Here is a 27,554-nt window from a genome sequence, read left to right on the forward strand (position 1 = left end):
CTCCGGCGGACCGAGCCCGCTACCTGCCTGGCCGCGGTAAGCTGCTCCTCCAACTTCCCGGCGCGGGAAGCTGCACCCCGCGTCCCTTCCCACCGCTCCCTCCCTCGCTGCCTTTTATTCCTCCCCTTTCTCCCCCACCCGCCCTTCCCCCTCCCTCCCCTCCCGTTTCATCCTTTCTCTCCGGTCTCGCCGAAAAACGGGACTTTCCCCCGCGGTGCCCCCATGGGCACGGCCGAACCCCCGGCACGGAGCTCCGTCGCTCCGCGCTTTGTCCCGGCCCGGCTCGGCCCTGCGGAGGGGGGAAGGGAGTGCCCGGAGCTGCGCGAAGCTCCGCGGCCTCGCTGCCCCCGCGCTGCCGGGAGGGACCGCAGACCCGACTCCCAGTGCGGGAGCAGTGCCCGGTTGCTGCGGGCAGCGAGCGCTGGCACCTCGGCGGTGCGGCTCTGCCAGGGTCGGGGACCGTCATCCTGCACGGTGAAGGGGGCTTCCCCTCGGGAAAGGCTCCCGCGAGCTGCTCTCAGCTGCGGCGCGTTCGGGCTGCTGGAGAACCCCCGGATCCCCTCCCCCCCCACCCCCACCATGCCTTGGCCCTACACTGCAGTTGGGGGAAGAGCTGCCCCTGCACAGCACCGTGTGTGAGCAGGGGGTGAGGCAGGGAGAAGGGAAGCCCGGCTGCGTTCGGTGGTTTTCCTTTTGCCTTTCTGTCCCAGAGCTGCTGCTGAACCCTCATTTTTTCGAAACGCCGTCCCTCCCACAGCTTTCCCGTGCCGCTGGAGAGTGGGTGGGTGGATGGAAATACCTTTGCTGGGATAAGGACTGGCTGCTGCGCTGGGGATGTGGTGCTCAGCAGCCTCTCACATGGCCCAGCTCTCACCATGCTGTGAGCTGAGGTGAGGGAGGCCGAGGATGGAGCAGTGAGGGTCCTGCCAGGCAGCACTCGTGTGTGCATTCAGCTGTGGTGAGCTCAGATGCATGCGGGCAGGAGGTGAGATGGGAGCTAGGCTGAGCATCCCCACCTCTGGCAGTGCTGTCTGTGAGGGACCCACAGTGGTGCTGAGGGTATCCTGCGGTGTGCAGCCCTCAATAGCCAGGAGTGACACAGGTTCTCCTTCCCTCACTGAATCCACTGCTGTCCACTCCCAAGGCGAGGAGGGACCGCAGCTCCCTGTCGAGACGGGGCCTGAGCCATGCTGCAGACACCCGCTTCGAGGCGTTGTGATGGATGGTGGCACCTTCCCTTTCTGCAGTATTCCCGTTATAAAACAGAGGGAGCTGCTGTGCTTTTCTGACTGCCTGGTGAAGGTCCTGCTGTTCCAGCACTGGATGTGCTGTTCCGTGGGATCCTCACCTCCCGGTGAGGTGTGGTGTGCAGCAGGAAGGCATCAGGTCCGTATCGATGGCAAGTGCCATGCTGGCTTTGGCAGGAACGAGAGTGAGCCTGGAGAGAAGGATCTTTTCTGTGGGGATACAGCTTCCACCAAGGAGCCTTGCAGAATGCAAGCTGCCGAGGAGCCCAGGTGGAGGGGTGCTGGCAGCCAAGGGCTTTCGGCATGGCGTGCTGAGGGGCTTCCTTGGGCAGCAACTGGGGGAGGTGCAGAGCTGGGCAAGGGCCCTGGGGGGAGGCGAGTGGCGGTGCAGGCCCTGGACATGTGTTCCCAATGGGGCTGCCTCCATCTGCCCTCTCCAGGGAAGCAGCACCTTTGCCTCCTGTTCCCCCACCTCCCACCTGGGCCCTGCTCCATAAGGAAGCAATTATTCTGTGCCCCCACCAGTCCCTGCCTGAGCCTGCGCAGGACACTTAGGCTCAGTATGGAAATGCGACAGATTTTCCATATTCCACTTTGCCCCGTGATGTTAAAAACGTACGTGACAGCCTCTTCCAAATGCTGCAGACTTGGCTGGCGGTCAGTAACAGGCAGTGTGACACCAGGGACATGAAACATGGTACCCATAGCCAGGGAGAGAGAGGACGAGATGTCAGAGTGCAGCACGCTTCCGGCCCCGTTGTCGTGAGCCATCCCGTACCCGATGTGAGAGATCTTTCAAAGCTGGCCAAATGTTCTCATCTCTGAATACCATTTTAAATATTCATCCAGACTATTTTCAACATCTGTGCCCGGCATGTTGTGAAAAGGCAACAAGGGCCGTTATGGAAACCAGATCGCTTTATTCCCAGATGGAGTGGAAAGGGCAGGAGCCGTGAGGGCTCTGCGATGGGGCCGAGCGCCGTGGGGAGTGATGGGAGGGTCCCCAGTGTGTGACAGAGCGAGTCGAGTGGTCGCAGAGATGAACCAACGTGGCAGCATGGAGGCGGCTGTGCTCTCTGCTCCCACAAGGCTGGGGCTCGGTGGGCTGCTGTTATCGGGTGAGGAGATCTGCAGCTGGTGGGAAGTGCTCGCCCCGCTCTGCGGTGAGTTCAGTGTCACGGGGAAGTGGGCTCAGCCCCACTGTACCATGAGCCTCACTCCAGCGAGGGGACAGGCTCTGCTCAGAGCTAAACGGGGCACTGCACAGCCCCAGCATGTCCTCCCTGGGGGCAGCTCACCGAAAGCTCCCAAAGTGGGTGATGCATCCGAACATCTTTGACACCTCCGTGCACATGTCTGAGCGGCCTTGGGGTGGTTTGGGTGGACTCCTTTTTTTTTTTTTTGTTTTCGATAACCTAGGAAATCTGGGCACCGTTCCTCCCTTTTGTAACGTCAGACTGAAGCTAATTCAAGCCAGGCCAGATGCTGACCACAGGTATGCCAGTGTAAATTTGAATGGAGTCGCTTACGTCTTGCTTGGCCTGGTCTGAATGGAGCTGCTTCTGTCTGATGCCAGAGGGGCTGAGGTCAGAATCTGGACCATCCTTTCCTGCGTGCGGGGTAATATGTATGCGTCTCTTGGCACTGCTGGGGTACCGCATGGCTTGTGTAACGCTGCCTCCAGCCTGCCAGAGAGCATTGCAATAGCTGTCGCCCAGCGCCTGCTGCGGGAGCGCACTGCCTCGCGTCGCCCACATGAGCCATGTGCACAGCGTGGGGCACGGGCTGGAAGCCTGAGGGGCTGCAAGGAGTGAGCAGCTCCGCAATAGGGGAGTGGTTGTGGGTCTGTACGCATTGACGGCCCTTTGAAATCAGAAAGGAGGGGGGAAGAGGGAGCTCGGCCAGGACTGTGCTGCGCGGGAGCCACAGCCTCGTCCTCGTCCTGGTGGGTGGCTGCTCCAGTGCCCACAGCCTTAGCCTGTCCCTGGTGCCTGCAGCCCCGCTGTGGCACGCTCATCTCTGCCTCGCCCCTTCCTGCCCAAAAGCCAAGCCTGCTCCCAGTGCATGGGGTTTTTCCTTTCCTTTTAAATATTTCTCCGTTGTGTTTTTGTCCTAACGACACATGGAATGATTTATCCGTGTCCAGAGCCCGATTTTGGTCCTGGTGCATGCCTCTTGCTGGAGGCCCGAAGCCCCCAGCTGGCACTGGCAGGCACATAAAGAGGGGCTTCACGGCCTCCCAGCTCGTGGAATTGGGCAGATGCCCTATGGGTCTCTCCTGCAGCACATGTGGCTGTGGGGCAGAGCCCCTCATCTGCTCAGGTCCCCCGTGCCCTGTTGGATGCTTCCACCCCTCACTGTGCCATGCTGCATGGAGCCCTGTGGGTCCAGCACCCTGCATCTCTGCCCACACTCAGCGGGGACCAGACATCCTCTGCCCAAGCACAGGGCTGAGGGGATAGGGCTGGGTGAGCCCCTGTGCTTCCCTGCCCTTTGTGGGCTCATTACCCAGCTGTGGCCGTTGTCGGCCATGTGCTAAACGGCATCTGCCAGTGCATGACTTGGGCCTCCATTGCACCCTGGAGTGCTGCTGCGGTGGCCGGGCTGCGGCGCGTGGTGTGGCCATCGCTCAGGCTGCTCGCAGCTTCCCTGCTGCTTTAATTGGAGAAGGCTGCTCCAGCGCCGCAAAGGTCCTGGGATCAAATCTGGCTAATAACCGCCTTCCCTCCCCTCCCCATGTTGTTCCACTTAATCCTATAATTACCTCTGCAAAGCTGCCGCGGCCTCGCTCTGCTCCCCAGTGACCCTGGACCTGCTGCAGGCACAGGGGTCAGCGCTGGGAAGTGTGTTCTTCCCGTGCCGCTCACCTGCTGCACCTGCCTTCGTGCATCCAGACTTTGCACTGAGGCCGATGAGCACCCAGCCAGCACTAGGAGCTCTGTTCGGCATCCAAACCCAGCACACCTGCAGCACGGTGCCTACGGGGGGAGGATGGGGTCTGCATTGTCCCAGTGAGACCCCGGCACGTCTGCAGGCGGTGCAGAACCATGGATGCCCCTGGCAGTGCTGCTCTGGGGCTCAGGGTTGTGGAGATGCCGTGCATAGCAGCTAATTTTTAAAGTGCAAAGCACTTCCGAGTGTGAAGGCATGGGGACTTTCTTCCAAACCGCATGGCTGTTAGCATTCCCCAGCCAGAGGAGTGAGGAAATCACCCACCTCAAAAATGCAACCGCCACTGGGGAGGAGCGTGGCCACGGCAGCAGCTGGGTTAGAGGCTGCGGCCTCGGGGAGGGCAAACCCTGTGCCACGCTCCTGCTGTGGCTGGCATCGTGTCCTCACCCGGCTGGAAGGCATGAGGGAACCTCGCCTGGGGGCCATGGAGGGCCAAATCCATCTTGATGCAGGGTCAGCATTGCTCCTTGGATGCCTTCTCCAGCACTCAGCTGGCAGAGTCTCCATTAGGTTTGAAGCAAGGGCACCAAAGAGGGAAGTAGAAGGGGGGCAGGTGGAGCTAGGAGAGAAATACCCACTGCCGGGCCTCCCTGGCAGCTTGCCGACAGCCCAGGGGTCACACTGAATATGCATAAAAGGGAGCAGATTGCAGCTGCCCTCCTCTCCGATGCAGAGGTGAGACCCGTGGAGACCACCGGCCCCGGCTCCCTTTCAGTGGGATAATGGGGTGAGCTGCACACAGAGCGTGTGTGCATGTGTGTGGTCTGGCAGATGATAATGATTTCCATTCACACGGTGCCTCTGCAGTGCCGACACGCCGCTCGGCAAGCACCGGGGCCCGGCTCCTCCACGGCTGCTCCTCAGCACAGCCCCAAAAATTTGGGCACCAGAGCACAGAGTAGGGCAGGAAGGCCTCTGCCGTGGTGTCATCCCACTGGTTATCCGTCCTTTCGGAGATGTCCCCTTGTGACACGTAGGGCTGGGGGTCAGGGTGGTGGCTGCGCCCCATCCGTTCCTTCCCTGGGGCAGGAAGGGGAGTTCCCTGCTCACGGGGGACGTGAGCGATGGGAGAGCTGGAAGCTCATGGGAAGGATGGGGATGTTCTAGGCTCTGTGCAGGGCATCTCACTAGCATGCACCAGGCAGATAGGGGGAGCAAAGCCCAGCACGTAGGGCAGGTGATGGTCAGAGCAACCTGGGCAGCTCCCCCTGTGCACAGCATGAGCCTCATCTCCTTGGCAGGCATGGGGTGAATGTGCATGGAGCAGACTGAACTGCACCAGGGGGCCTGGAACGTGGCTTAGCTGCAGTGCAGCTCTTGGGGAGCCCCCAGCAGCTTGCTGCCAGCACAAAGCAGCTAAGTTTGCAGGGGAAGATCAGGAAAAAAATGGTTTGGAAAGACCAGAAAAGATCCTGATGGAGAAGAATTTGTTGTAGCCCAGGAACACACAGGTGCTCTCCTGCTTTGTGTGGTGCAGCACATGGTGCAAAGCTGGCTGCAGGTGGTGGGGCGTAGGCAGGGCTCCGCTGAGTACAAGTCCTCATGTTCCTGCATTGCCGCTCCCTGGGTGATGTTCCCCTGCTCACTGCAGGTGTCCTGCAAGCAGCAGGGATGCCACGTGCACAGAAGCAGATGGATGGCTTAGGGTCAGAATAGTTGCATCCCAATGTGTTTCCATCACAGTCTACCCAGGAAGAATAGGGTTTGGAGTGAGGCACATCTCCTGTAGCTCCAGCCTCTGCCAGCTTTAATGCAGCAGTGCTAGCAGAGTGGCACAGTGTTTCCTGCTCTGCAGTGATAGCTCCACGCCTGCTGCCCACAGGCCCTGCTGCTGGGCATGGCCTTGGGCAATGCTCTCCTCTCTAGGGTTGTCCCCATGCCCACCCCTGCTCTAGCAGTGCCACCCACTCGCTGTGCTTGTGGCACAAGAGATTCCTGGTGCTGCTTGCTGAGTGCCTAGCCACTTGTCCATGCACAGGGCTGTCCCCAAGAGGCTCTGCAAGTAGCAGAGGATGTGCTGCTGGGCAGTGCAAGCCACCAAGTTGGCTGCAGACACTCCTCTTCCATTCGTGGTGGTGGAGCAGAGGGAAGGGCCCATCCGCAGTGGGGAACTCCCTGGGCAGCAGCTGCTGTTGCCCTCCCCGCTGCCTGCTGCTGGCTCAGGGGCTGCAGAGCTGGGCCTGGCCGGGCAGGGAGGAGCTTCCCCCATTAGTGGTTTGGCAGCCTGGCCAGGGTGAGCTCCCTTCCACAGCAAAAGGAAAATAACACAGAGCAATAGAAACAGGGCTGTCCTCAGCAGCAGGAGCGTGCTGCTGGGAGCAGCACAGGGGCTGAAGATCAATACTTTATTCATGGGAGTGCAGCACATCCCCAGCCATCCTGCAGCGCTGTGCTGGGGGCACAGGGGTGGTGGGCTTCCTACTCCACTGGGGGAGCAAGGCCAGAAGGAGCTCCTGGCAGTGGGAATGCTGTGGCTGTGTGGCAGTGGGGTTTTCAGGGAGGTTGGCCACTGGCTTGTAATCACCTCAGGGTCAGCAACAAGGGAGATGTGCGATGGTCTACCTCACAGGGAGGCAGAGGGGAATGGGGTGCTGACCCCAGCAAGTTGTGACAGCACTGTGGGGCTGAGTCCCATCCCCATGCTCTCGCTGTAGGGAGTTTCAGCTCAGGGGCATCACCTCAGTGCATGAAAGCCCTATGATATCCATGGGTGTGAATGTCCCCATCCTGCCTGAAACCTGCAGGGCGTTTGTGCAGGAAGGGGCTGCTTCTGACTTCCTCCTTCCAGTGCTGTCAGTAGGGCATCCTGAGATGATGCTGTAGCAGGGCATGCTGTGGGAGGACATATGCAGCCCAGTGCCCAGGTGTTGAGCTCATCCCTGCACCCTGTGCCCCCTGCAGGGTCTGTGCTATGCTATGGGTGTGCCATGCCCTGCCATCCCTCACTCTGTGCTCTCATCCCAGGGAGGATGGAGGCCCCACAGCTCCTGCGCCTGCTGCTCACCACCAGCGTGTTGCACCTGGCACAGACTGCAAACCCCTTCGTGGCTCAGCAGACACCCCCAGATCCCTGCTATGATGAGAGTGGGGCTCCCCGTCGCTGCATCCCCGAGTTTGTCAATGCTGCTTTCGGGAAGGAGGTGCAGGCTTCCAGCACCTGTGGGAAGCCCCCGACTCGGCACTGCGATGCCTCGGACCCCCGCCGAGCCCACCCACCCGCCTACCTGACCGACCTCAACACGGCCGCCAACATGACGTGCTGGCGCTCCGAGACCCTGCACCACCTCCCCCATAACGTCACCCTCACCCTCTCCCTTGGCAAGAAGTTCGAGGTGGTCTACGTCAGCCTCCAGTTCTGCTCGCCCCGGCCGGAGTCCACCGCCATCTTCAAGTCCATGGACTATGGCAAGACGTGGGTGCCATACCAGTACTACTCCTCGCAGTGCCGCAAGATCTACGGCAAGCCCAGCAAGGCCACCGTCACCAAGCAGAACGAGCAGGAGGCCCTGTGCACCGACGGCCTCACCGACCTCTACCCGCTCACCGGCGGCCTCATCGCCTTCAGCACGCTCGACGGGCGGCCCTCGGCCCAGGACTTTGACAGCAGCCCTGTGCTGCAGGACTGGGTGACGGCCACCGACATCCGGGTGGTGTTCAGCCGTCCCCACCTCTTCCGCGAGTTGGGGGGCCGCGAGGCTGGCGAGGAGGACGGGGGGGCCGGGGCCACCCCCTATTACTACTCGGTGGGCGAGCTGCAGGTTGGCGGGCGCTGCAAGTGCAACGGGCACGCCTCGCGCTGCGTCAAGGACAAGGAGCAGAAGCTGGTGTGCGACTGCAAGCACAACACCGAGGGGCCCGAGTGCGACCGCTGCAAGCCCTTCCACTACGACCGGCCGTGGCAGCGGGCCAGCGCCCGCGAGGCCAACGAGTGCCTGGGTAAGTGGCCACTGTGCTGCCCGGGGGGCGTGAGTGGGGGGAGGGGACACGGGGCCGAGCCCTGGGTGCAATGGGGACAGGCGTGAGCCTCTGCTGCCTGTGACCCACAGGATGTGTTAGCTTGGCCGTGAGCACTCAGCCCCCCTAAAGGCATGAGGGTGTGTTTAGGGACATCAGCACATGAGGGGAGTGCTTGTCCCTGGGATAACGCAGAGATGGGCACCTGGTTTGGTATGGGCAGTGAAAACCTAGCAGGGTTTAAGGGAATGTCCGAGCTTTGCCATTTCAGCATGTCATCATTCAGTCAGTCTGGCATGGTGCTGTGTATTGGGTGTTTGGCTCATCTCTCCTTAGACAGCTTTATGCAGATTAAAGGTGTTGTAACCTGAAGGAAAGTTTTCACAAATATCGATTTCATGTTGCTCGCCTGCCCCACTCTCATGTCCGTTTCTTTGGGGTTTCTGTGCGGCTTTTGCCTTTTGTCCATGCAGCATGGGGGATGCCAGAGCCCCACAAAGCCCTGGGAGAGGGAGGAACCGGCTCCAGCCCTTCCTGGACCCCCACCCTGTCCCAGGGGGCAGCAGGATGGGGACAAGGGAACCACACCATCAATCAGGCCCCGAATGGCTTGCTGGATGTGCCAGAGGTCAGGGGACCTGTTAGTGTTCGTGATCGATGACTTGTTGAGATCCCAGCTGCCGGCTTCAATATATGTTTGTTAGGCAGGATTTCTTCTCGGGAAAAAAAAAAAAAAAAAAAAAAAAAAAAAAAAAAAAGGCTAAAAAGGCTAAAAAAGCTAAAAAAGTTCGCTGGTCCAAAGGGACAGCCTGAGCCATTCTGCAGAGCACCCCGCACCCCGTGGGAGTGGGTTAGCCATGATGTTTCCCCCCAAAACACCACATTTTGGAGCAAAACTTGGAGGTGGAGCAAAAGGACAACCCCGACCCAGCAGCCCCTCCGCCCCGTGCTGCGCTGTGCCCTTCGCTCTGCCCTGCGGGACGGGTGACCCAAGAGGAGACCGAAGGGCCTCCCCCCAGCCGGGTCCCTTTTGGCAGATGAGGCTGAAAAGATAAACGAGGGAGAGAAAAGAAGAGTGGGGAGGAGGCGGGGGCACGGAGCGGTCCCTTCAAGACACCCTGACAAACCCTGCACACAAAGGCCCTTAGCCAAGCTGCGTGTGAAAGTGGTTTTTCCTGTTGATTCGATCCCCTTCTTTCTCCCTTTTCCCTCTCGGGCTTTGTGCCTTCTCTGAAGGGACCTGAAAGAGCTCCTCCATCACACGCCTCCGAAGGGCTTAGCGGCTGAAAGCTGGATTAGCTCCCCGAGCCTTCCCCTCTGTGCCTTTCAACAATGACATCTCCCCAGCCAGCACGAACAGACGCAGCAATTAGCACCAATTAAAAGGAGAGGCCGCCCGGGAAGTTCCCTTTGCTCAGCCCAGGCTGTGGGGTTTCCGACTCCGTCCCACGCCCCAGCCCTGTGCTGCCCCGTGGTGGAGGAGGAGGAGGAGGAAGGCGGTCCGAGTGCCCCCGAGTGTTCTGCATCCCCATGTGTGCAGCTGGGGATGGAGTCGAGGGGCTGGTGCAGTTTCTGCCCTGTGCTCCCTGGTGCTGCCCATACGGCTGTGGGCTCACCCTGCTGTGTGAGCAGCTCTGGATAGGGGATGAGGGGAAGTCCTGCCCCTCAGGAAGTGGAGTACAGGCACGGCCAAGTGTGCATCTGGGTCAAAAAACAAAGCTGGTGCATCCGTCCCCATTTTCCTGGGAGTTTGTGCAGCAGCTGAGCTGGCCCATGGCGTGTGGAGGAGGATGGAGGTCTGGGCAGATGGGTGCTGTTTTTAGGGCTTCCCATGGGTTCTGCTCTTCTCTTGTCACAAGAATTTCTGCTTCTCTGTGGTGCTAAGGAGAGCAGAGGTGAGAACAGCAGAGATGCGTGTCTTTCAGCAGAAAGGCAGAGATGTGTGCATCGAGGAGTTGCTGTGGTGTCTGTAGAGAGCAGAGACGCTGCCACTCTGCATAGCTGAGTGTTGTTCACAGGTCAGGTTTTGGGGACAACAGTGGCTTTGCCACATTGCCAGCTTGGCACGAGGGCAAGGCCAGCTCCATGCTGCAGGCTGCATGGCCCCGTGCCCACCGGGCTGCCTGCAGAGCAGTGCCGATGTCCCCCGGGCACAGCCGGGCCCTCCCAACCTCCGGGATGGGATCAAGGAGGGGAAATCCCCGCAGCACAGAGGTGTGGGCAGGGTCACGAGTCTCCCCAGCCCCCTGAGGGACGCGTTAGTGCTGTTCTGGAGTCCTGCCCTGCCCTGCACTCCGTCCCTGCTGCTGTTCCCGCGGAGCTGCCACCCAGAGCCCGGTGCCCCAGTCGGGAGGCTGTCCCCAAGGCAGGGGGGAGCGGATTAGTGCAAAGCAGCCACTGGAAGTAATTGATCCACTCGCTGGTAATGCTGGAGCTCTTGTTCCCATTGTCGCCGCCGCGGCTGGAGTGCCTTTCTGCCCGCGGCACAAAGGGGAGACCCTGCTCCCAGAGCAGAACCTGCGGAGCCCACGGATAGCGCTCGGGGCTCGCTTTGATCCGGGCTCTGCGTGCTCCCGGCGGAACTGCTCTTCCCCCGCACCGGGCAGAGGAGCAGCCAGGAACTGAGGGCATCAATCTGGGATGCGTGTGCGCGGAGGAGTGCTGATGGGTTTTGCAGGCCCCCCTCTCTTTCGTTCGTCCCCTCTGTCCCCTTCTCGTGTGCGTTTTCTTGTTCTCATCTCAGTGCTCCCGATGCAGAATTCCTTCAGAGATCCCCTTTTTAAGCCCGGTGAGCTGATCTGGCCTCCTTTACGCTGGTGCCAGGCAGGAGGTGGCTCTGGGAGGCGGCGAGCAGGGCAGCAGACGCCCTCCCCCCGCCAGCATCCTCCCTCCCCAGCGGCTGTGGGGCAATGGGAGAGCCGGGGCCGGGGGTCTGCCTGCAACAGAGGGCATTAGAGCTCAGCTGCGAGTCCCGAGCCCTGCTCCCGGGGTGGGCTGCGGTGGCTCAGCCTCACGCCACCCTGGCGGCCAGGCGGCGAGCTGGGCTGCTGTGCGGCAGCGCCATCCCGGCTGTGCCTGGGTCCCTGTCCCCACCGCCGTCCCGCAGAGGCGGGGAACGGCCCACGTGTCGGCGCTGTGCACAGGGGCTCTCCTGCCCCGCTCCTGTCCGGGGCTGAGGTGCAGCCGTCCCGCCTCGCCTCCCGGCTGGGCTCCCCTCCAGCCAAAGCAGGGGCGTAGCTCGGATCCGCTGCGGGTTGGCAGCGGCAGCCGGTCTAGGGTTTCGCTGAGCCAGCTCCGTTAACTAATCACTCCCAGGGAGCTCGTGGGGGCGGCGAACCCCCTCACGTCCTGCTGGCACCGGCATCTGCTGCACGTGTGCTCCCCACGCACGATGCTGCCCGTCCCGTGTCCCCATAGGGGGTCCCCAGCCCTGCACCCCTCCCACCGTCACCTCGCTGCTGACCCGTGGGGAGCTGGAGGGGAGGAGGTATGGGGGTAGCCAGAGTCCAGGCGGGGGGTTCAAAGCCTTCAAAAGGGGGACAGAAGGCGGCCCCATTTCAAGGTGTTGACGTTTAATTAGTCTATTATTGCAAATTATTAGATCTTGTGATTGCTTAATTGATCATATGATTGTTTAATTGGGCATACTGTACAAGGGCAGAAGCAAACCACTACGTAATTAGCCCCAAACTGTGCAATTAAATTCTTATTAATACCCCAAACAGCAGGGAGCATTCAAGCCTTTAATTAGTGATTAACAGGAGACAGACAGAGCTTGCAACCAAGTCGGCTCTGAGAACAGCACAAGCATTTAGCACAGTGTGAGGGGGACCGTCCGCTCCGATTAGCACTGCATGCCCAGGAGTGCAGAGCCGCTCATGTGCCACGCTGTGACCCTGTCCCCACCCCAGCATGGCCAAGCCTGGCCACATGCTCACACCGAGGTCCTCGCGATGGCCAGTATCGCTCTGTGCTGGGACAGTGCTGTGGCCATGCAGGGTGGCCCTGGGGCTGGTGGGGACGTGCCACACAGCAGCAGGGCAGTGAGCCAGCCCCTGGCCCTGCTTCAATGCCACAGAAAGGCCAGGCCAGTTATTCCATCACCAATTAAACTGGGGCAGAGAGAGACCTGTGATGGCCGTGGTGAATCATTTACCTGACCTTCCTCCTCCACTGCCCCGTGTCCCTTCTGCTTCCCAGAGGATGCAGGAGCTTGCAGGGGCCCTGGTTTTCTCCTGCTGGGTGAGCAAGGCAAAAAAAAGGGTCCCTTTGCCCCCAGAATTATTTCCCTGCAGGTGCCTCTGCTCAGCAACACAAGCCAGCTTGTTCCCAGCCTGGGGACAGAGCAGCATCCTGTGCTCTGGTGCTGGCCCTGCGCAGAGCCTGGCAGAGCAGCTGCATCCCTGCTGCACCACATCCCCACTGTGCCCACTGCATCACTGTTATCCCACTTGGGATCTGGGAGCTGGTCCATGCCTGGTGCACCAAGTCAAAAGCACACTGAGTTGGGACCCACAGGAAGGTCTTTGTTTAATTCTGTGCAGAATCAGATGCTTGCTTTCTGAATCTCCTAACTCCTGAGCAGGTAACAATTGGGGCAACATCCCCATCACACCAGCACCACCCCCAACGTCTCAGCACCATTCCCACCATGCCAGCACTGTCCCCACTCTTCCAACACCATCCCTGCCAAGCAGCTGCATCCCCACCACCCAGCGAAATGTGCTGCTCTTCCTTCAGGCACTGTGTCCCACTGTCCAGCCAAGCATGAGAGTTCATCCCGCCACCACCAGTAAAAAGTGAGCTCAGAAGGAACAGACCCCAGGATGCACCCACTGCCCAATGGAGTGTCGGTGTTGTACCTGCCCTGGGATTCTTACACCAGTCTCATAATGTGAGGGAGCCAAGGTGGGGTGCATGGGAGTTGGAAGCAGGCTGGGCTCAGGGGTTGTGCAGGTTGGGTTCAGGGTGTGCTGCTGCTCTCCCCACATGATGCCAGGACCGTTTGATCTGCGCAGGCTGAGGCTCCCAATGTGCTCCTGGGCAACCCGGGGGGGAGAGCGGGGGAAACTTCACACAAACGACAAGCAGGCCCAGCAGTTAAATCTGGGCTGACATGTTAATGAATTTCACAGTAACCCCGGAAAAAACCCCAACCAGCCTCAATTTACCAGCGCAGGGAGGGGGCTGGGGGCGGGCGCTGTGTTTTGCCAAAGGAAATCTTGTTCCCATTATCTTTTTGCGAGAGTGTTAAACAGGAACTGGCACTGCTTTTCCTTTTTATCTCACACACGTGGAATAGGGCGGGGGGGTCTTCTCAGTTCCTGTGGCTAAGGAAAGGAATAGTGTGTGTGTTTGAATCAGTGTGCACGTGTGTGGGGGCACGTGCATGCAGCTCTGTGTGTACGTGTGCATATGTGTGAGCACACGTACCGGTGTGCAGATATGAACATGCATGCTTGTGCACATGCTTGTGACTGCACACGCACACATGTAAGCGCGTGTGAGAGTGCACGCATACTTCTGCATGTCTGTGCATGCGTGTGTCACTGTGGGCTTCTGTGTGTGTGTGTGCAGAGCAGAGCTTCAACTAACAGCAGTTTGGGGGCTGTGCTGCTGGCGCTGAGGCTGTGGGGCAGCAGGTTGCAGGTGCCTGGCTGGCACTGCCTGGCCAGCACTAATGGACTCCCTGCCCAACTGCATCTCAGTGCTCTGCCTTTGGCTGAGCAGCCCCATGCTCCATGCCCACACGTGCCCAACTTCCAGCCCTGGTCTCTTTAAGAGGCAGATGCTACACATCTGGATGACACACCGGGGCTGGCTGCACCACCACTTCCAGCCATGTTCTCCTCCTTCCTGACCCTGCATCCGGAGCCCTTCTGTGGGGTCCATGCTGTGCACCTGGCGTGAGTTTACCCCTCCTGTTTCCCTGCTCAGGCAGTGCTGGTGCAGCAGAATCCCAGCGGACCACCAGCCTCAGCTTTTAGGACTCCATGCAGTAAAAGCCGTGCCTGCACGTTTGTGTGGATGGAGAGGGCATGACCACCGTGCTGGGGACTGTGGAGCACAGGGAGCGCTGTGTCTGACCCCAGCAATTGGTGCTCACGGTGATGTTGAGCTGCCTCTGCTGACACTCTATTCCTTTCCAGCCTGCAACTGCAACCTGCACGCTCGGCGCTGCCGCTTCAACATGGAGCTGTACAAGCTGTCGGGCAGGAAGAGCGGCGGCGTTTGCCTCAACTGCCGACACAACACAGCTGGGAGGCACTGCCACTACTGCAAGGAAGGCTTCTACCGGGACCTCAGCAAGTCCATCACGGACCGCAAGGCCTGCAAAGGTGAGCCGGGAGCGATCTGCTGCCCCGAGGGAATGGTGGGCAATGGCCTTGAGCCCAGTGTGTCTGCGGGCGCCCAGACCCAAGGGATGGGGAGGGAGACCTGTGGGAGCAGGTGGCTGGGGAGACCCCTCTGCCCCACGAGGAACGGCCCTTGGCCCTGGCACAACTGCAGGCACAGCCATTAGTGTTGGGATTTGGGGAGGTGTGGAGCTGTGCAGGTGCTGCAGAATGCCAGTGGCAGCTTGCTGGGGGTTAGGCTCTGACACCAACATAGTCTTGGCAGTAGATACTCTTGGAAGTCTTCACACTGCATCACAAAAGGATTGTGGTGCTTCCTCACACTGGAAGGGCTGGGGCAATGCTGGCAGGGATTCCCTTCTCCCTGCTGTGCTGCCATGGGTGCTGCTGATGGGCCGCTCCGCCTGTGGGGTGCTGAGCAGTGCTGCCCATGGGCAGGGTGCATTGCCCTGAGGCGTCTGGGAACCGTTCTGGCTCCAAGCAGGGAGCACAGCCTGGCCCCACTGGTCCTGGCCTGTGCCAAGCTGAGGCTTTCCTCTCCCGGGGCTGCCATGCCTTATCTCTCCCGACCAGCCCTCTCCATGCAGCCTCCATCCTTTGCAGCGCCTCCAAACAATGGTCCCACCAGTGGTCAGATAACAAAAAGCCACCTTGACCATCCCCCTGGACTGCTGCTGCTGTGCTGACCCCACTGGTGGGGACAGGAGCTTTGCCATGGTTTCTCCAAGGCCAGGAACTCACCCCTGATCCTATTTTTCCAGCTGAGATTGCAAGTATCTCCCGGAAGGGAGTGCGGCTTCCCCTCTGGCAGTGGTACTGCACAGATAGCAGGGAAAGCTGCTTCCATGTGTGCTGGAGGTGTGTTGGGGTGGCGGTGGAATGCTGCCCACCCTCCAGCCCATTGGTGCCCTCAAAGCAGACGAGCACTTGGCCAGGTTTCTGTGTGTTTATGTGGGATCTACAGCAACTTCTGATGCTGGTGTTGTGCAGCAACTTTGTGGTCGTAGAACTGAAGTATTTGGCTTGCAAGGCTCCATGGTGTGTAAGCTTCATGGGTAGGATGGGCTCATTTGGGTCCAGAATGCATCCAGTGTTGTCACAACTAAAAACCTTTTGTTGTCCATCCTGTATGAATCACCTTGGCTTTTCTCTACCCTTGTTTCATCTGGGGCTTTGGCAGAACAAAGCAAAGGGAAACGGGCTTTGGGCGCAGCAGCCCCACAGCTGAGCCCCAGGACATGAGTGTTTCCCATTGGCAGTGCTCATGTGTCCTTGGGGTGACAGTGGGAGAGGAAGAGGAGGATGCAGGATGAGGAGCACATCCTGAGGGTCTGTACACCGCATCACGGGTAGTGCTTTGATCCTGAGGAGCGCCAGGCAGGCTCCCAGGATCCCTGCTGGGGATGGCCCCTGATTTGCCCACTGTTCAGGAGATTCCATGTCTTTGCACATAAGGAGGCTGAAGCAGAGGAAAGGGAGGCTGCTCCCTTCCCTGCAGCTTGTAGCATCTCCCCACAGCCTCTCCAGCCTCCTGAGACTGGAGACAGCCAGGGGAGGGGTTGTGGCACGGACTGAGGGCATGACTGAGCAGCTGTGAGATGAGATGAGATGGGACAGAGCAGGACAGCAGCAGCCCCAGCTCCTGCTGCAACACAGCCAGGCTAGAGCAGTGCAGCACTGCGGCCTTTTCCACCTTTTCCATGAGGATTTCCCTGCACCGGGGCTGTGCTTGATCCCCCTCTCATCCCCAGAGGTGCCCCCAGCCCCAGGCAAGAGCCCTCCATGCGCAGGAGCAGCCGGGCAGGCGGCAGCCTCATCAGCCTGCGGTTTCAGGGAAAGCCCTGAGTCATTTCCTCTGGAGGGCAGGCAGGGGGCTGCCTAAAATGGAGCTGCAGTGAAGACCCCAGTCCGGCTGCTATCCCCACATCTGGCACACATGCACAGTCCCCCCACCTTGCATTCCCTCTCACCCTGCCATCACCCAGTGCTGGTCCATCCAGGGAAGAGCGCTAACAGAATGAAAAATAAAGAACCCAAGAAACAGGATTTTGCTAGATGCTGCAGATGGGAAGGCTTAGCACAGCCCAGCCTCGAGGTGTGAGCATGAGCTGAGTGCGGGTTAGTGTGAGCACTTCCCATTGTGCTGCTCTGTGCCAGGAGCTCTGGGGCAATGTTCCACTCATCCCATGGTGCCTGGGGCTGCGGGAGCATCCTCCAGCCATGGGGACACGTTGTGCAGGTGTGCATGAGGGTGCTGAGGGCCCATCCAGTTTCTGGACGCAGGCACTAAGCTGCAGGAGAGGTTCAGTGTGTTTCCAACTCTGGCAGAGGCTCAGATATCAACACTGCTCTGGGACTGCAGCACTCAGCCCTGCGAGTGAAGCCACTGACCCCAGTGCAGCATAGGAGCAGGGTGCTGCAGCAGGCTCCCCCTGCAAGAAGAGCTCTCCTGCAGGTCCCTGTGCCACGCAGGGCCACAGTGCCACTTCCTGAAGGCTGGCAGCGCTTGCGAGCGGTTTTGAAATGCTGCAAAGGCTCAGCCCAGCCAGATGAACATGTGCACAAAGCCTGTCCCCTGCTACGGGGCATATGTTGAAGAGGATCTTGCAGCAGAGCAGTGCCTGGATCTGCGGAGCCAGCTCCTGGCTCTGTCCCAGGCATCCGAGTCAATAATAAAATCCTTCACGCTTCTGTTCCTTTGACCGTCCCTCCCTCGCAGAGCAGAGAGCATTTCCCCTTTCCTCGTGCATATGCAGGAGCAGATCGGTGTGCATCCGTGCCCTCCAGAGTGTGCCTGCCCCAGGTGATGGAGATGCAATCGGATGGTTTGGGCTTGTTTTTTCCAAAGCTGTGCCATGCACCTGCTGCTTTGAATAGCTACATTTCTGCTAGGAAAAAGGAGGAGAATAAAAGGCAAGGCCCATGAGAGCAGATCTGGAGAGCATACTGCAGAGCAAGGAGAGCTGCAGGCATTGAGCAAAGATCTTCCTCCAGAGCTGGTCCAGGGCAGCAGTGGAGCAGCCTAACAAAGGAAAATATTGAAAGAAAGCTCAGCTCATATTCAAGACTTGAAATGCTAGCCCAGAGGCCAGCATTATCACAGTGTGTGTTATTTAAAGAAACCCAAACTGTTCTATCAAATAACAATCCAAGCGTGGTTCATCTCTGCTGGGATTCAGAGATGGGTACAAAGATGCTCCCCGTGGATTGCACCAGCCTGCATCTCCCACAGCACCTGATGGAGTAGAGGTGAGCCCAGCAATGGCCACCAGCAGCCAGCATCACCACAGGGCACTGAGGCGTGGAGGAGAGTGCAACACACAGGACAGTGTGCAGGATTAATCCAACGGTGGTAATTGGAAAGTCAAATACAGAATGGCTGTGCATTAGTCCCTGTAATTCAAACAAAACCGTAAAACGTGAGCTTTCTCCAATGGAAACTGAGGAAGCAGCAACAGCTAAGCCTCAAAAAGCACAGCTACTCTCGATACTAGGTACAAGACATTCTTCCTGGCAAGCACAGCTCCATGGGTTATGCCCTGATCTGGAGACTCCTTCCCAGCACCCAGCGGGAGCTCAGGCATTGCAGGCAACGGGCACAGAGGTGGGGACACACAGGGGTCAGCCCTGGGAGAGAGGGGGCACAGTGAGACAGCAACCTGCTGGGACAGAGCTGTCTCTGCAGGACATGGCATGAGCAAAGCCAGCTCACCTGCTGCTCCAGGTAAGGTGTCGAGTCTTCAGAAGAGTTCTTCACAGCGCAAGGAGGATCCGGCTGGAAGAACTGGATCCTGACCAAGCTGAGATTTATGGACCTACTTAAACTTTACACTGGGAATACACCGCTGAGACCAGGGAGATCATGCACAGTGTGTGAAGCTGAGCGCTTGCATAAATCTTGTCTGGACGTGTGCCTCCTGCCATAAATTTCCCAGGGCACAAACTGTCCCTCGCTGTGCTCACAGCCTGCGTGCGGTGCCCGCGGCTGAGCCCACCTGGCACCACAGCCCTGCTGGGGCTCTGTGTGCAGCCTCACGCAGCAATTCAAACCTTCCTGGTGGCAGAGACAAAGCCTTGGCCGCTCTCAAGGAGCAGCCATACCTGCCAGCTCCTCAAGGGTACCTGTGCCCACCGGCCCCGCACAGAAGGGACTCTGTGGCACGCCTTTACCCCCAGCTCCAAAGAAATGGCTGCAGGTGGTGCTCATGGCCCCAACCAAAGCTATGGCTGGAGAAAGGCCCCTTGCTCCCTGCGTCATGCCAAGGCTCCCTCGCTCTCTGCCATTTGTTATCACAGCTGAGCCCCCAAAATATCCTTGTCAGAAACACGTCCGTTTCCAGCCCCAGCCAGGATCTGATAAGGAGTGCAGCATCTGGTCCCCATTAGAGGCTGCTTGCTCTTGTTTCTCGCCGTGCAGGAGAAGCCTGGGGAGCCGTGCCGTGGTGCTGCAAGCAGTCCCATCTGGTGAAAATTAGGGAAGTGATAACATCGGGGGGCTGTGGGGATGGGTGGGGGGAGATGTTTTTGTTTTGCTTTGGAATCACGTTCAACTCTTACACCGATGGAGGCCAAGATAACCTCCTCCAGCTTGTAGCCAGGCCCAGCCTTGGGTCAGCAGAGGGAGGGTCCTCTCCTGACAAAGCATTGTCTTATTCCTCCCACATCCCTGCTTCCATCATCCAGATCATTAGCTCCATCATCCAGTATGGGTATATCCAGTGTGAGGATGATATGCTTCAGATCCATCCCAGGGTTGGAAATCAAATTTTCACTCAGGTCAGGTTTGGCTTGTCTCTTGGGGAGACTGTGATGGAAGGCCATTAGAACAGCATTCTCCAGTAAGGGCTTGCAGGAGATTGGGTGGATGTTAGGGTTTATGAGCCAGGGCAGCATTGAGAATCATAGAATCCCAGATGGTTGGGTTAGAAGGGCCCACACAGCCCCCAGCCCTATCCCTGCCATGGGCTGGCTGCCCTCACCAGCTCTTCTGCACCTCTAGGGATGGGCACCTACAGCTCTGGGCAGCAGTGCTACGGCCTCACTTTCCTCCCCAGCGTCTGACCTAACTCTCCTCTTTTAGTTGAAGACCATTCCTCCTTGACCTATCACTACTAGAAGACACACTTCAGGCCATCCCAGATCAAAACAAGGCTCAGTTGGTGTGCCAACTCCATGTTGGCTCACCTCTATGGAGAGGAGGCTCAGGGGACCTCCCCCATGGGCTCTCCCCACTGTCCCCTGGAACTGGCAGCGGGTGGCTGGCCATAAGTGCCACAGACAAGCCGTGGGTTTGTGCTATGCATTTCCTCCCACATAACCAAAGACTTTTCTCCCTTTCCTGTCCAGCCTGTGACTGCCACCCGGTCGGAGCTGCCGGCAAGACCTGCAACCAAACAACGGGGCAGTGCCCATGTAAGGACGGCGTGACCGGCCTCACCTGCAACCGCTGCGCCAAGGGCTTCCAGCAGAGCCGCTCGCCCGTGGCCCCCTGCATCAGTGAGTCCTGCACCAGATGAAGTGTCCCAGGAGTACTTAAGGGCCTGTGTTATTCAGGGCAGGCTCACCCAGTCTTTCTTAGCGAGCTTCCTAGGGGTGATGCACTAAATCCCCTCTGCACCCAATCTGCAGAGGGCTCTTGTCTGTGTGCCACCCCCTGCTTCAGTCAGACCCCGAAGTTCTTGGTAAAGCAGCCAGGGCTGGGAGACCCCTCTGTCTGGAAAGGAAGGGCTGTGCATGGTGGGCTGGGAATGGGGGCTGCCCAGGGCTGGCGACCTCTTTCCTTAAGACATTTCCCCCTTTCTCTTCCAGAGATCCCTGCCATCAATCCGACCTCCCTCATCACCAGCACAGAGGCACCTGCAGGTAAGTGCTCTGCGCATCCAGCCCCAGCCCTGCTGAGAGACACTGCCTCCACTCTCTGCCCCACAGCACACCTATCAGGAGTGCCAAACCTCTCCAAACCCACATCGCCAGCCACGAGGTTGCCTTTAGTGAAAGAATTAACAAGAGTGGAAATCTTTTGTGTTTCTGCAAAGGGACCAACAAACCTGCAGAGCTGCTGACACAGGGAGCACCAGGGCTGGCAGTGGTTCTCATGGGGAACAGGGAGTGCATTAAGGGCCTTTGGTTTCTGCAGCAGGCCAGGGGCTGGGAGCAAGTGTTTGTCTTTCCTTGCTCTGGTTTGGGCATGTAGGGTGATGGGTGTGGAGGTGAAGGCTGCTCTCCAGCTTGCTTTGCTTTCTGGCCATGAGGCATCCAAGCAGGAGATGGGAATGCCAGAGAAGAGGCTTTGGTGAAAGGAAAATTGAGTGGATTTGAGTGATTTTGTTGTAAACAGAGAGGGATGAGTGGGGCAGAGTTAATCAGGGTGACTCCCACCAGTGCTTTATAAATAGGAGCATTCTTAGTATCCTGTCTGATATTTTCAGGTGCATGAAAATAAATGGCACTCAGTGCAGACCCCGGCATTCACTTTGCTTTGACGGAGCAGGTCTGTGTTCAGCAGCCTGTCTCTGTACCTGTGCCTTTCTCGTTGGAAGGTTTCTGGCTTCTAGTTCCAGTACATTCAGTGCAACACAGCCCACCTCTGCCCACAGCCTGCGCCAGGGACCGGGGTCCCACAGGACCCTCTTGGGATTACTGGGCACGGCCAGGGGCCGCCCAGGGCTGTGCACTGGCCCCTACCCCCCTCCCGCTGCCTGCACCTCTTCTACCTCCCTGGAGCCCCAGAGCCCCCCTCCCCTCCGTCCCACAGCAGGTGTGCCTGGAGAAACAGGGGGACATTGTTCAGGGCTGCGGCTGCTCAGGTGCTTCCCCACCACCACATCACAGCCCCGTCTGCATCCGGGCTGTGCGCTGACATCGCCATCCCATTCCCACGTTTTGCTCCCCAGCCCCTCGCAGCCGCTGGGGTCCGGCTTTGATCCCTGCCCAAAAGCCGGCCAGCTTTACAGCAAAGCGTCCTGCCTCCATTTCTTGTAATTTTTATTATTATTAGTCCCAAATATTTTCCACTTTGCAAAAAAATAATAATAGCTTAAAAAAAAAAAAAAACAAAACTTGTTCCCCGTTAGTGGAATTAACAAAACTAGCGGAGTGCAAAAGAGGGCTTTAAAGGAATTCAAAGTCAGCAGTAAAAGATTTGCAGCCGTAACACCTAATTAAGTTACATCTCTCTTAAAACAAAATATTCCTTCTTTTTTTTTTCGAGGCACAGAGAAGTCAACCAGATGTGCAAACTCACCACCCCCCCGTGCTCCTCCCATCCCCCAGCACTGGGCATCCCGTAGCCCCAGTGGGGCTGTGGGGCTGGGACTCTGCCTGGCACCCCACGCTCAGTTCTGCAGCACACTGAGGCCCATGGCCAGACACGAATCTTCTTCATTTATTTTTTTTTTTTCCTCTGAGTTTCTTACATAAACGGAGCGGGAATTGTTTTTATTTTTGAGGAACGTTCCTCAGCGCAAAGCTGAGGTTAAAAGTCCCCAAACGAATCCCAAACTGTTAATTCCAAATACCATCTCTGGCTTTTCAGAATCGCAGTTTTATGATGTTAATCGTGAGCGGGAGCCCAGGGCGGTTATTGTTTTTTCTTTCTTCTTTTCTTCCTTTCCTTTGTTCCCAAGCACAGAGCCGGCAGAGGGCCTGGGCTGGCAGGTTGACCAGGGCTGCCCCACAGCTCAGCGCCCCACAGCGCATCGCCGCCCCACGGCCCAGCTGTAGCAGGGCTGAACGCGGGAGGCTCTCCGTGCAGCTTTCTCCGCCTGGCCCTGCATTGTGCGGCGCTGGCTGCTACTGCCGTGGCTTTGCTCCCAACCCCCGTCTCCAGCAGCGGAGGGGACCGCGAGCCCATATGGTCCTGTGTGTCCTTGTGAAACTGCAGCTTGGATCTGGCCAGATTTGCAAGGAGCTGAAAGCGGCCCCAGCGGGGTTTTCACTTCATAGGAGCCTAAAGCGTGGCCCTCTCTGAAGATGCTGCGCACTGCCAGCCGCAGTGTGCCGTGCCCCTGGGCTCTGTCCTCACTGCCACCAACGGCTCCATCCCTGTGCACAGCTCCCAAGAGGGGACATGGATGCCGGGCGCCCTGTCAAGCTGCAAGAAGAGTGCAATTAATCACTCCCGCTGCTCCTCCTTCCTTTTATGATGCCTCCCCTCTTTTCCCCTGAAAGCATTCTGGTTTCTCTGAGAAAAATCACTCCAATCCACAAAACGTGTTTTCTGCCCCCGCAGATGACTCTACAGCTTGTGGTACTTAAAAACCACTCTGGTCCAGAAAGGCTCAGCCCCACGGGGGGGGTTGGTCTCTGGCAGTGCTCCTCAGTCCCTTCTGCCTCTCCAAGGTCCCTCCTGTCCCTGCGTGGTGTCCCTGTGTGGTTCGGTGGCGCTGGGGACTGAGGAACCTCATGGGGGCAAGGATAGGAATGGGGTGGTTATGGCAGCCCAGCCCAGGGGCAGCGCTGTGGGGCTGCGCCGAAAAGCAGAGCTCACCCCACTCTGCCAGGAATTAGGTTCATGCTGAGCCACTTCTGTCGATGAGAAATTTGGAACAGGCGGCACAAAGTCCTCACTGAAAGGAGCTGGGCAGAAAGGGGAGCAGCAGAGCTCAGGATGAGTTTGTGCTTCTGGGCTTCTTTCTTTCCTCTTTCTCCTTCCTCTCTCTTGGCACAGAGTGCTGTTATTTCCCCACCATCCCCCTCCATCTCCAGCGATCGCTGTGGCAACCCGCAGACAAAGGCAGCTCAGTGGCTGCCCTCTGTCCTGGGACTGGTGAGGGCTCTGCCAACTGGACAGAGAACCTGGGAGAGGGAGAGAAAGGAAGAAAGATGGGCTTAGAAGAACATGCCATTTGGAAAGAGACAAATTGAGATGTTCAAAAGAAGGTGGCAGGGGCAAAGAAAGGAGGAGAACTGGGCTGCTTCAGGCAATTGTTGGGATCAAAGCCTTTGGGGAGAAGGAGAGGCATTCCTGGCCTGCCCTCCCTCTGCTTGAGATGCAAATCTGAAGCCTTTAGAAATGCACAGAGAAAAGCTTCCTTGAGGACATGAGCTTCTGCCCCAGCATGGGGAGGAATGGCAGGGAGGGATATTGCGAGGAGGGAGGGATGCTGCAGGGAAGGATGGATGCTGCAGGGAAGGAGGGATGCTATAGGGAAGGATGCTACAAAGCGGGATGCTGCCGGCGTGGGTGTGTGCAGGAAGCTCAGCGTGGTGACCTCCCTGGCCATGCTTGGTCAGTGCCAGCAGGAGATGCTTGAGCAGCAGGGAGTGACCTCACCTGCCAGCTTCCCATGTTCCTAAGATCCTCTGGGGCCCCACAGAAGTAGGAGTCACAATCCAGACTCTGTCCCTTGCTCTAGAGTCAGATGCTCTTTTGGGGTTCTTCCACCCTCTCCTGCCTCCCAGAGGAGGGTCCCCAGGCTCCTTCCACCAGCCGTGTCCCGAATAATCCTTCATGGCATTGTCACTGTCATCACAGGAGAGGATGTGGCCGGCCTGAGAGGCCCAAGGGGACTTCAGGGGCTGCAGTGGGACCAGTCTCAGTCTGCAAGAGCTGCTGAGATAATAGGGGGGCATAGCAGGGCTCAGGGACCCCACTGTTAGCAGCATCCCAGGCCTGGCTTGGAGCCTTCTGGAGGACGCAGGGACAGGGAAGCCCACTCTGACATGCCCCCACCATGACACCTTCCCCCCTCGTGGGGCAGGGCCCCATGCACAGTGCTGTGCCACATGCTAAACCCTCTGTTCCTCCTCTGCAGACTGTGACTCCTACTGCAAGCCAGCCAAAGGCAACTACAAGATTAACATGAAGAAATACTGCAAGAAAGATTATGGTAAGGCTGCCCTGCATCCCCAGGGACGGTGGTTCCATCAGGAGCTGGCAGAGCATCCCCATCACCCTCCTCTCCCTCTTTTCCCTCAGTGGTCCAAGTGAACATTTTGGAAATGGAGACGGTGGCCAACTGGGCCAAGTTTACCATCAACATCCTCTCCGTCTACAAGTGCCGCGACGAGCGGGTCAAGCGTGGAGACAACTTCTTGTGGATCCACCTCAAGGACCTGTCCTGCAAATGCCCCAAAATCCAGATCAGCAAGAAGTACCTGGTGATGGGGATCAGCGAGAACTCCACCGACCGGCCAGGACTGATGGCCGACAAGAACAGCCTGGTCATCCAATGGAGGGATGCCTGGACTCGCCGTCTTCGGAAACTGCAGCGGCGGGAGAAGAAAGGGAAGTGTGTGAAGCCCTGAGGGCCTCGTGCCCTGCACAGGTCCCGGCCCGGCCGCGCACCCAGCCCGTGCCCAGAGACTCTGTACATATATATCGTGTGAACGGACTGTTCTGTCTATAGTGTATATTTTGGCAATGGTTCCCCTTTGTGTGTGTGTGTGCACGCGTGGGTGTGTGTGTGTGTGGGTCTCCTTCTCTCAGTGTGTATTAAAAATAAGGCGGTAATGACAAACCTTTAATGAGGAGCAAAGCAGAGGGGGTCCTGGGGGTGCCTGTTGCCTAAAGGAGCTTGAGGGGCTGGTTTCTTGCTCTGGGCGTGCTGTTCCTCATCCTTCTGTCCTAGTCTCTCTTTCCCCTTGTACAAAACCTTCTGCCCAGTGCTGCTGTCTGAGCTTGCAGCTCTCTCTGCTGTGTGCTGAGGGCCTGCTTCCCTATCACGTGCTGCACATGCGCTGCTCTCAGCTCTCGTGCCCCCTTTTCTTGTGCAGCAGAGACAGGAGGTCAGTTTCCTCCATCCCGGTGCACACACGGACTGGCTGGGTGGAGACCATCCAGCGCTGCAGGACCAGCCCCAAAAGCTCCACTGGGAGAACCAAGTGACCTTTCTCCAGACCTGATCCTGCAGGACCTCAGCTTTACATGGACTGGTGCTGCTGCCCAGGGGTAGGGGCCCATGGAAATCTTGGGGACAGCCAGGGTTGTTGGCCACCACCCCACAGAGCTGTGCTCAGCAGGGAGCAGGGAACTGCCTGTCCAGGTGCACGGCCCAGGTGACCCAACAGGAAAGACCTGCAGATACCCATATTCTCCTCTTGTGCCAGCTCTGCGTGCTGCTGTGACTTTGGCCGTGCCAGAGGTGCGGAGGCAGAGGTGGCAGGAAGAGAGAAGAGCTTTTGCTGACCAACCTCCAGTCTTTTATTTCTTCTTCATACTGTATTAGTCTCCAGTTCAAACAGACATCAGTTTCTTTCCATGTTGAGGTTATAGTGGTCTCAGCATAATAAACATGAGTGGAAATAATAGCTGATCTGACAGTAGATGTTCCTTTCCATATAAACCTTGCCTGTTTAGGAAAGCTGCGAGGCTCAGCAAGGAGCTGCAGCCTGTGCTGCTGTTTCCTGGTGTGTTAGGAAGATGCTTTGGCCTTCTGTGCCCATCACATGGTGAGCAGCCAACCCATCCCAGGGGTGTCTGCAGCAGAGGAGATGGCACAGCCCTGGGGCATCAGGTCAGGGGAGTAAGGGGAGTGAGCATCTACGCACTTGGAGAAGCTGTTGAAGATAGCAATGATTGCTTTTCAGAGGCACTTGGGGCCAGCAGTGCTGTCCTTCTGGCCCTGCGGATGCCACTTTGCTCTTGCAGAGCACGGGAAGAACTGGAGTAGAAGAGGGGCAAAGTGTGAGTTGGGCCTGTGTGGTTTTGGATGAGTTGTTCCTGTGCTATGCTTCCAACTCAGAGCTTCCTTCCCTGCTCTGGACGAGTTGAAGGGACTGTCCCGTCCCCAGTTCTGCTGTTCTGGTTGTCACAGGCCACCAGCCTCTGCCACAAGATGTCCCTTGAACTACACAGACACCCAGCCCTCTTACTCCTGCTGCTGCTTGCACCCAGCAACCCTGGCTGGCCACACCGCTGTTGTCATGCTGGAACTGGGCAGAGGCATCCTCAGCTGTGCATGGAGGGACTCTTCTTGGGATGGGCTCAGCATTGCACTGGGATCTGCCTGGCCCTCTCCTCCTCAGCCACAGCTGTGGAAGAGCAGCAGAACATGAATGCTGCCCTGGACAGGACTGCAGAAGGAGCATGCAACCTCCAAGCACGCACGTGAAGATCCCGTGCTCCCCAAAATCCACTCCACACATACTGCGGGACAGGAAGCTTCAGGTTTTCCTTTGGCACCTGTCTCCTCTTCATCTGAAGTCACCTCTAAAGCTCTGGGAGGACTTTGGTGTCGGCAGCTGCTGTTTGGGATTTATCCTGCTCTCTGTTCAGCCCCCAGGACAAGTGATCCCAGCAGTGCCTCACATGCATCCTGCTGGGGCCCTGCACTGTGCAGCCCAGCGCCACCACGCAGCTGCCAACACATGAACCTGAGCTGGCCACCAGCTGCAGGCAGGGACCCACATCTGGGGGCCCAGCAGCACTGCTGGGGGTGCTCTGAGAGGTGTATGTAACTCCCACATGTCTGCACGCCTTTTTGTCACCTCTTCCCATTTGCTTTAGAAGTGAAGCGTATCACCAGGTGGAGCAGACCCAAGAGACTGGCAGGATCATTTTGGGGAGCCCTATGTGGGTTTGGGGGGCTTTGCTGGGCTTTCTGGTCTGCTGAGATGTGCAATATATGTACCACCTGGGGCACCCATGAAAGCCGTGCCAAACATGTACAAAGAAAAGCCAGCAGATGCTACGGACCACAGTGTAACATACATATGTACGTTTGTTTTTTATTATTATTTTATTATTATTATTTTTAATAACACGAGTCTAATAAGTATTGACCGCCTAATTTCGTGTCTTCTCTGTGGGTGCCGGGAAGCCAAAGGGCTTCATGCTGTTCCTGTGCCCAGCTCTGAGTGTCCCATGGGTTTCTATGGGTGTCCCACAAGTGTCCCATGGGTGTCCCACTGGTGTCCCATGCGTGTCCCATGGGTTTCCATGGGCGTCCCACGGGTGCCACAGAAGCCACGTCCCTGTTTTGTGATCTCCTGGAGCAGGCTTCGACCCCACGCAGAGTCTTCCAGCTCCAACTCCAAGAGCTGTAGCCGAGCAGAACAGGAACCCTAACAATGTAACTTGCTGTTTATTTTATTTAGGTACTAC

At 58.0% G+C, this 27,554-nt stretch overlaps 1 protein-coding gene across 3 annotated transcripts; it reads left to right on the top strand.

The window, feature by feature from the left end:
• On the top strand, nt 1–27,226 carry NTN3 (netrin 3). 3 transcript variants are annotated; one of them, XM_042864365.1, is made up of 8 exons: nt 1–36; nt 2,667–2,742; nt 7,164–8,135; nt 14,303–14,491; nt 19,856–20,005; nt 20,318–20,371; nt 24,265–24,339; nt 24,429–27,226. In XM_042864365.1, the coding sequence occupies exons 2-8, from the start codon at nt 2,730–2,732 to the stop codon at nt 24,755–24,757; spliced, it is 1,782 nt and encodes a 593-aa protein (XP_042720299.1). In that variant the 5' UTR covers nt 1–36; nt 2,667–2,729; the 3' UTR covers nt 24,758–27,226. The 3 variants fall into 3 exon arrangements, with proteins under 3 accessions (XP_042720299.1, XP_042720300.1, XP_042720298.1); XM_042864366.1 differs by lacking the exon at nt 2,667–2,742; XM_042864364.1 differs by lacking the exons at nt 1–36; nt 2,667–2,742 and having other exon boundaries at nt 7,127–8,135.
• Nucleotides 27,227–27,554: the final 328 nt, after the last annotated feature.

The sequence above is a fragment of the Lagopus leucura genome, unplaced genomic scaffold, assembly GCF_019238085.1.
Source record: "Lagopus leucura isolate 7727_CA_CO unplaced genomic scaffold, USGS_WTPT01 Super-Scaffold_760, whole genome shotgun sequence".
In the NCBI taxonomy this organism is placed as follows: Eukaryota; Metazoa; Chordata; class Aves; order Galliformes; family Phasianidae; genus Lagopus; species Lagopus leucura.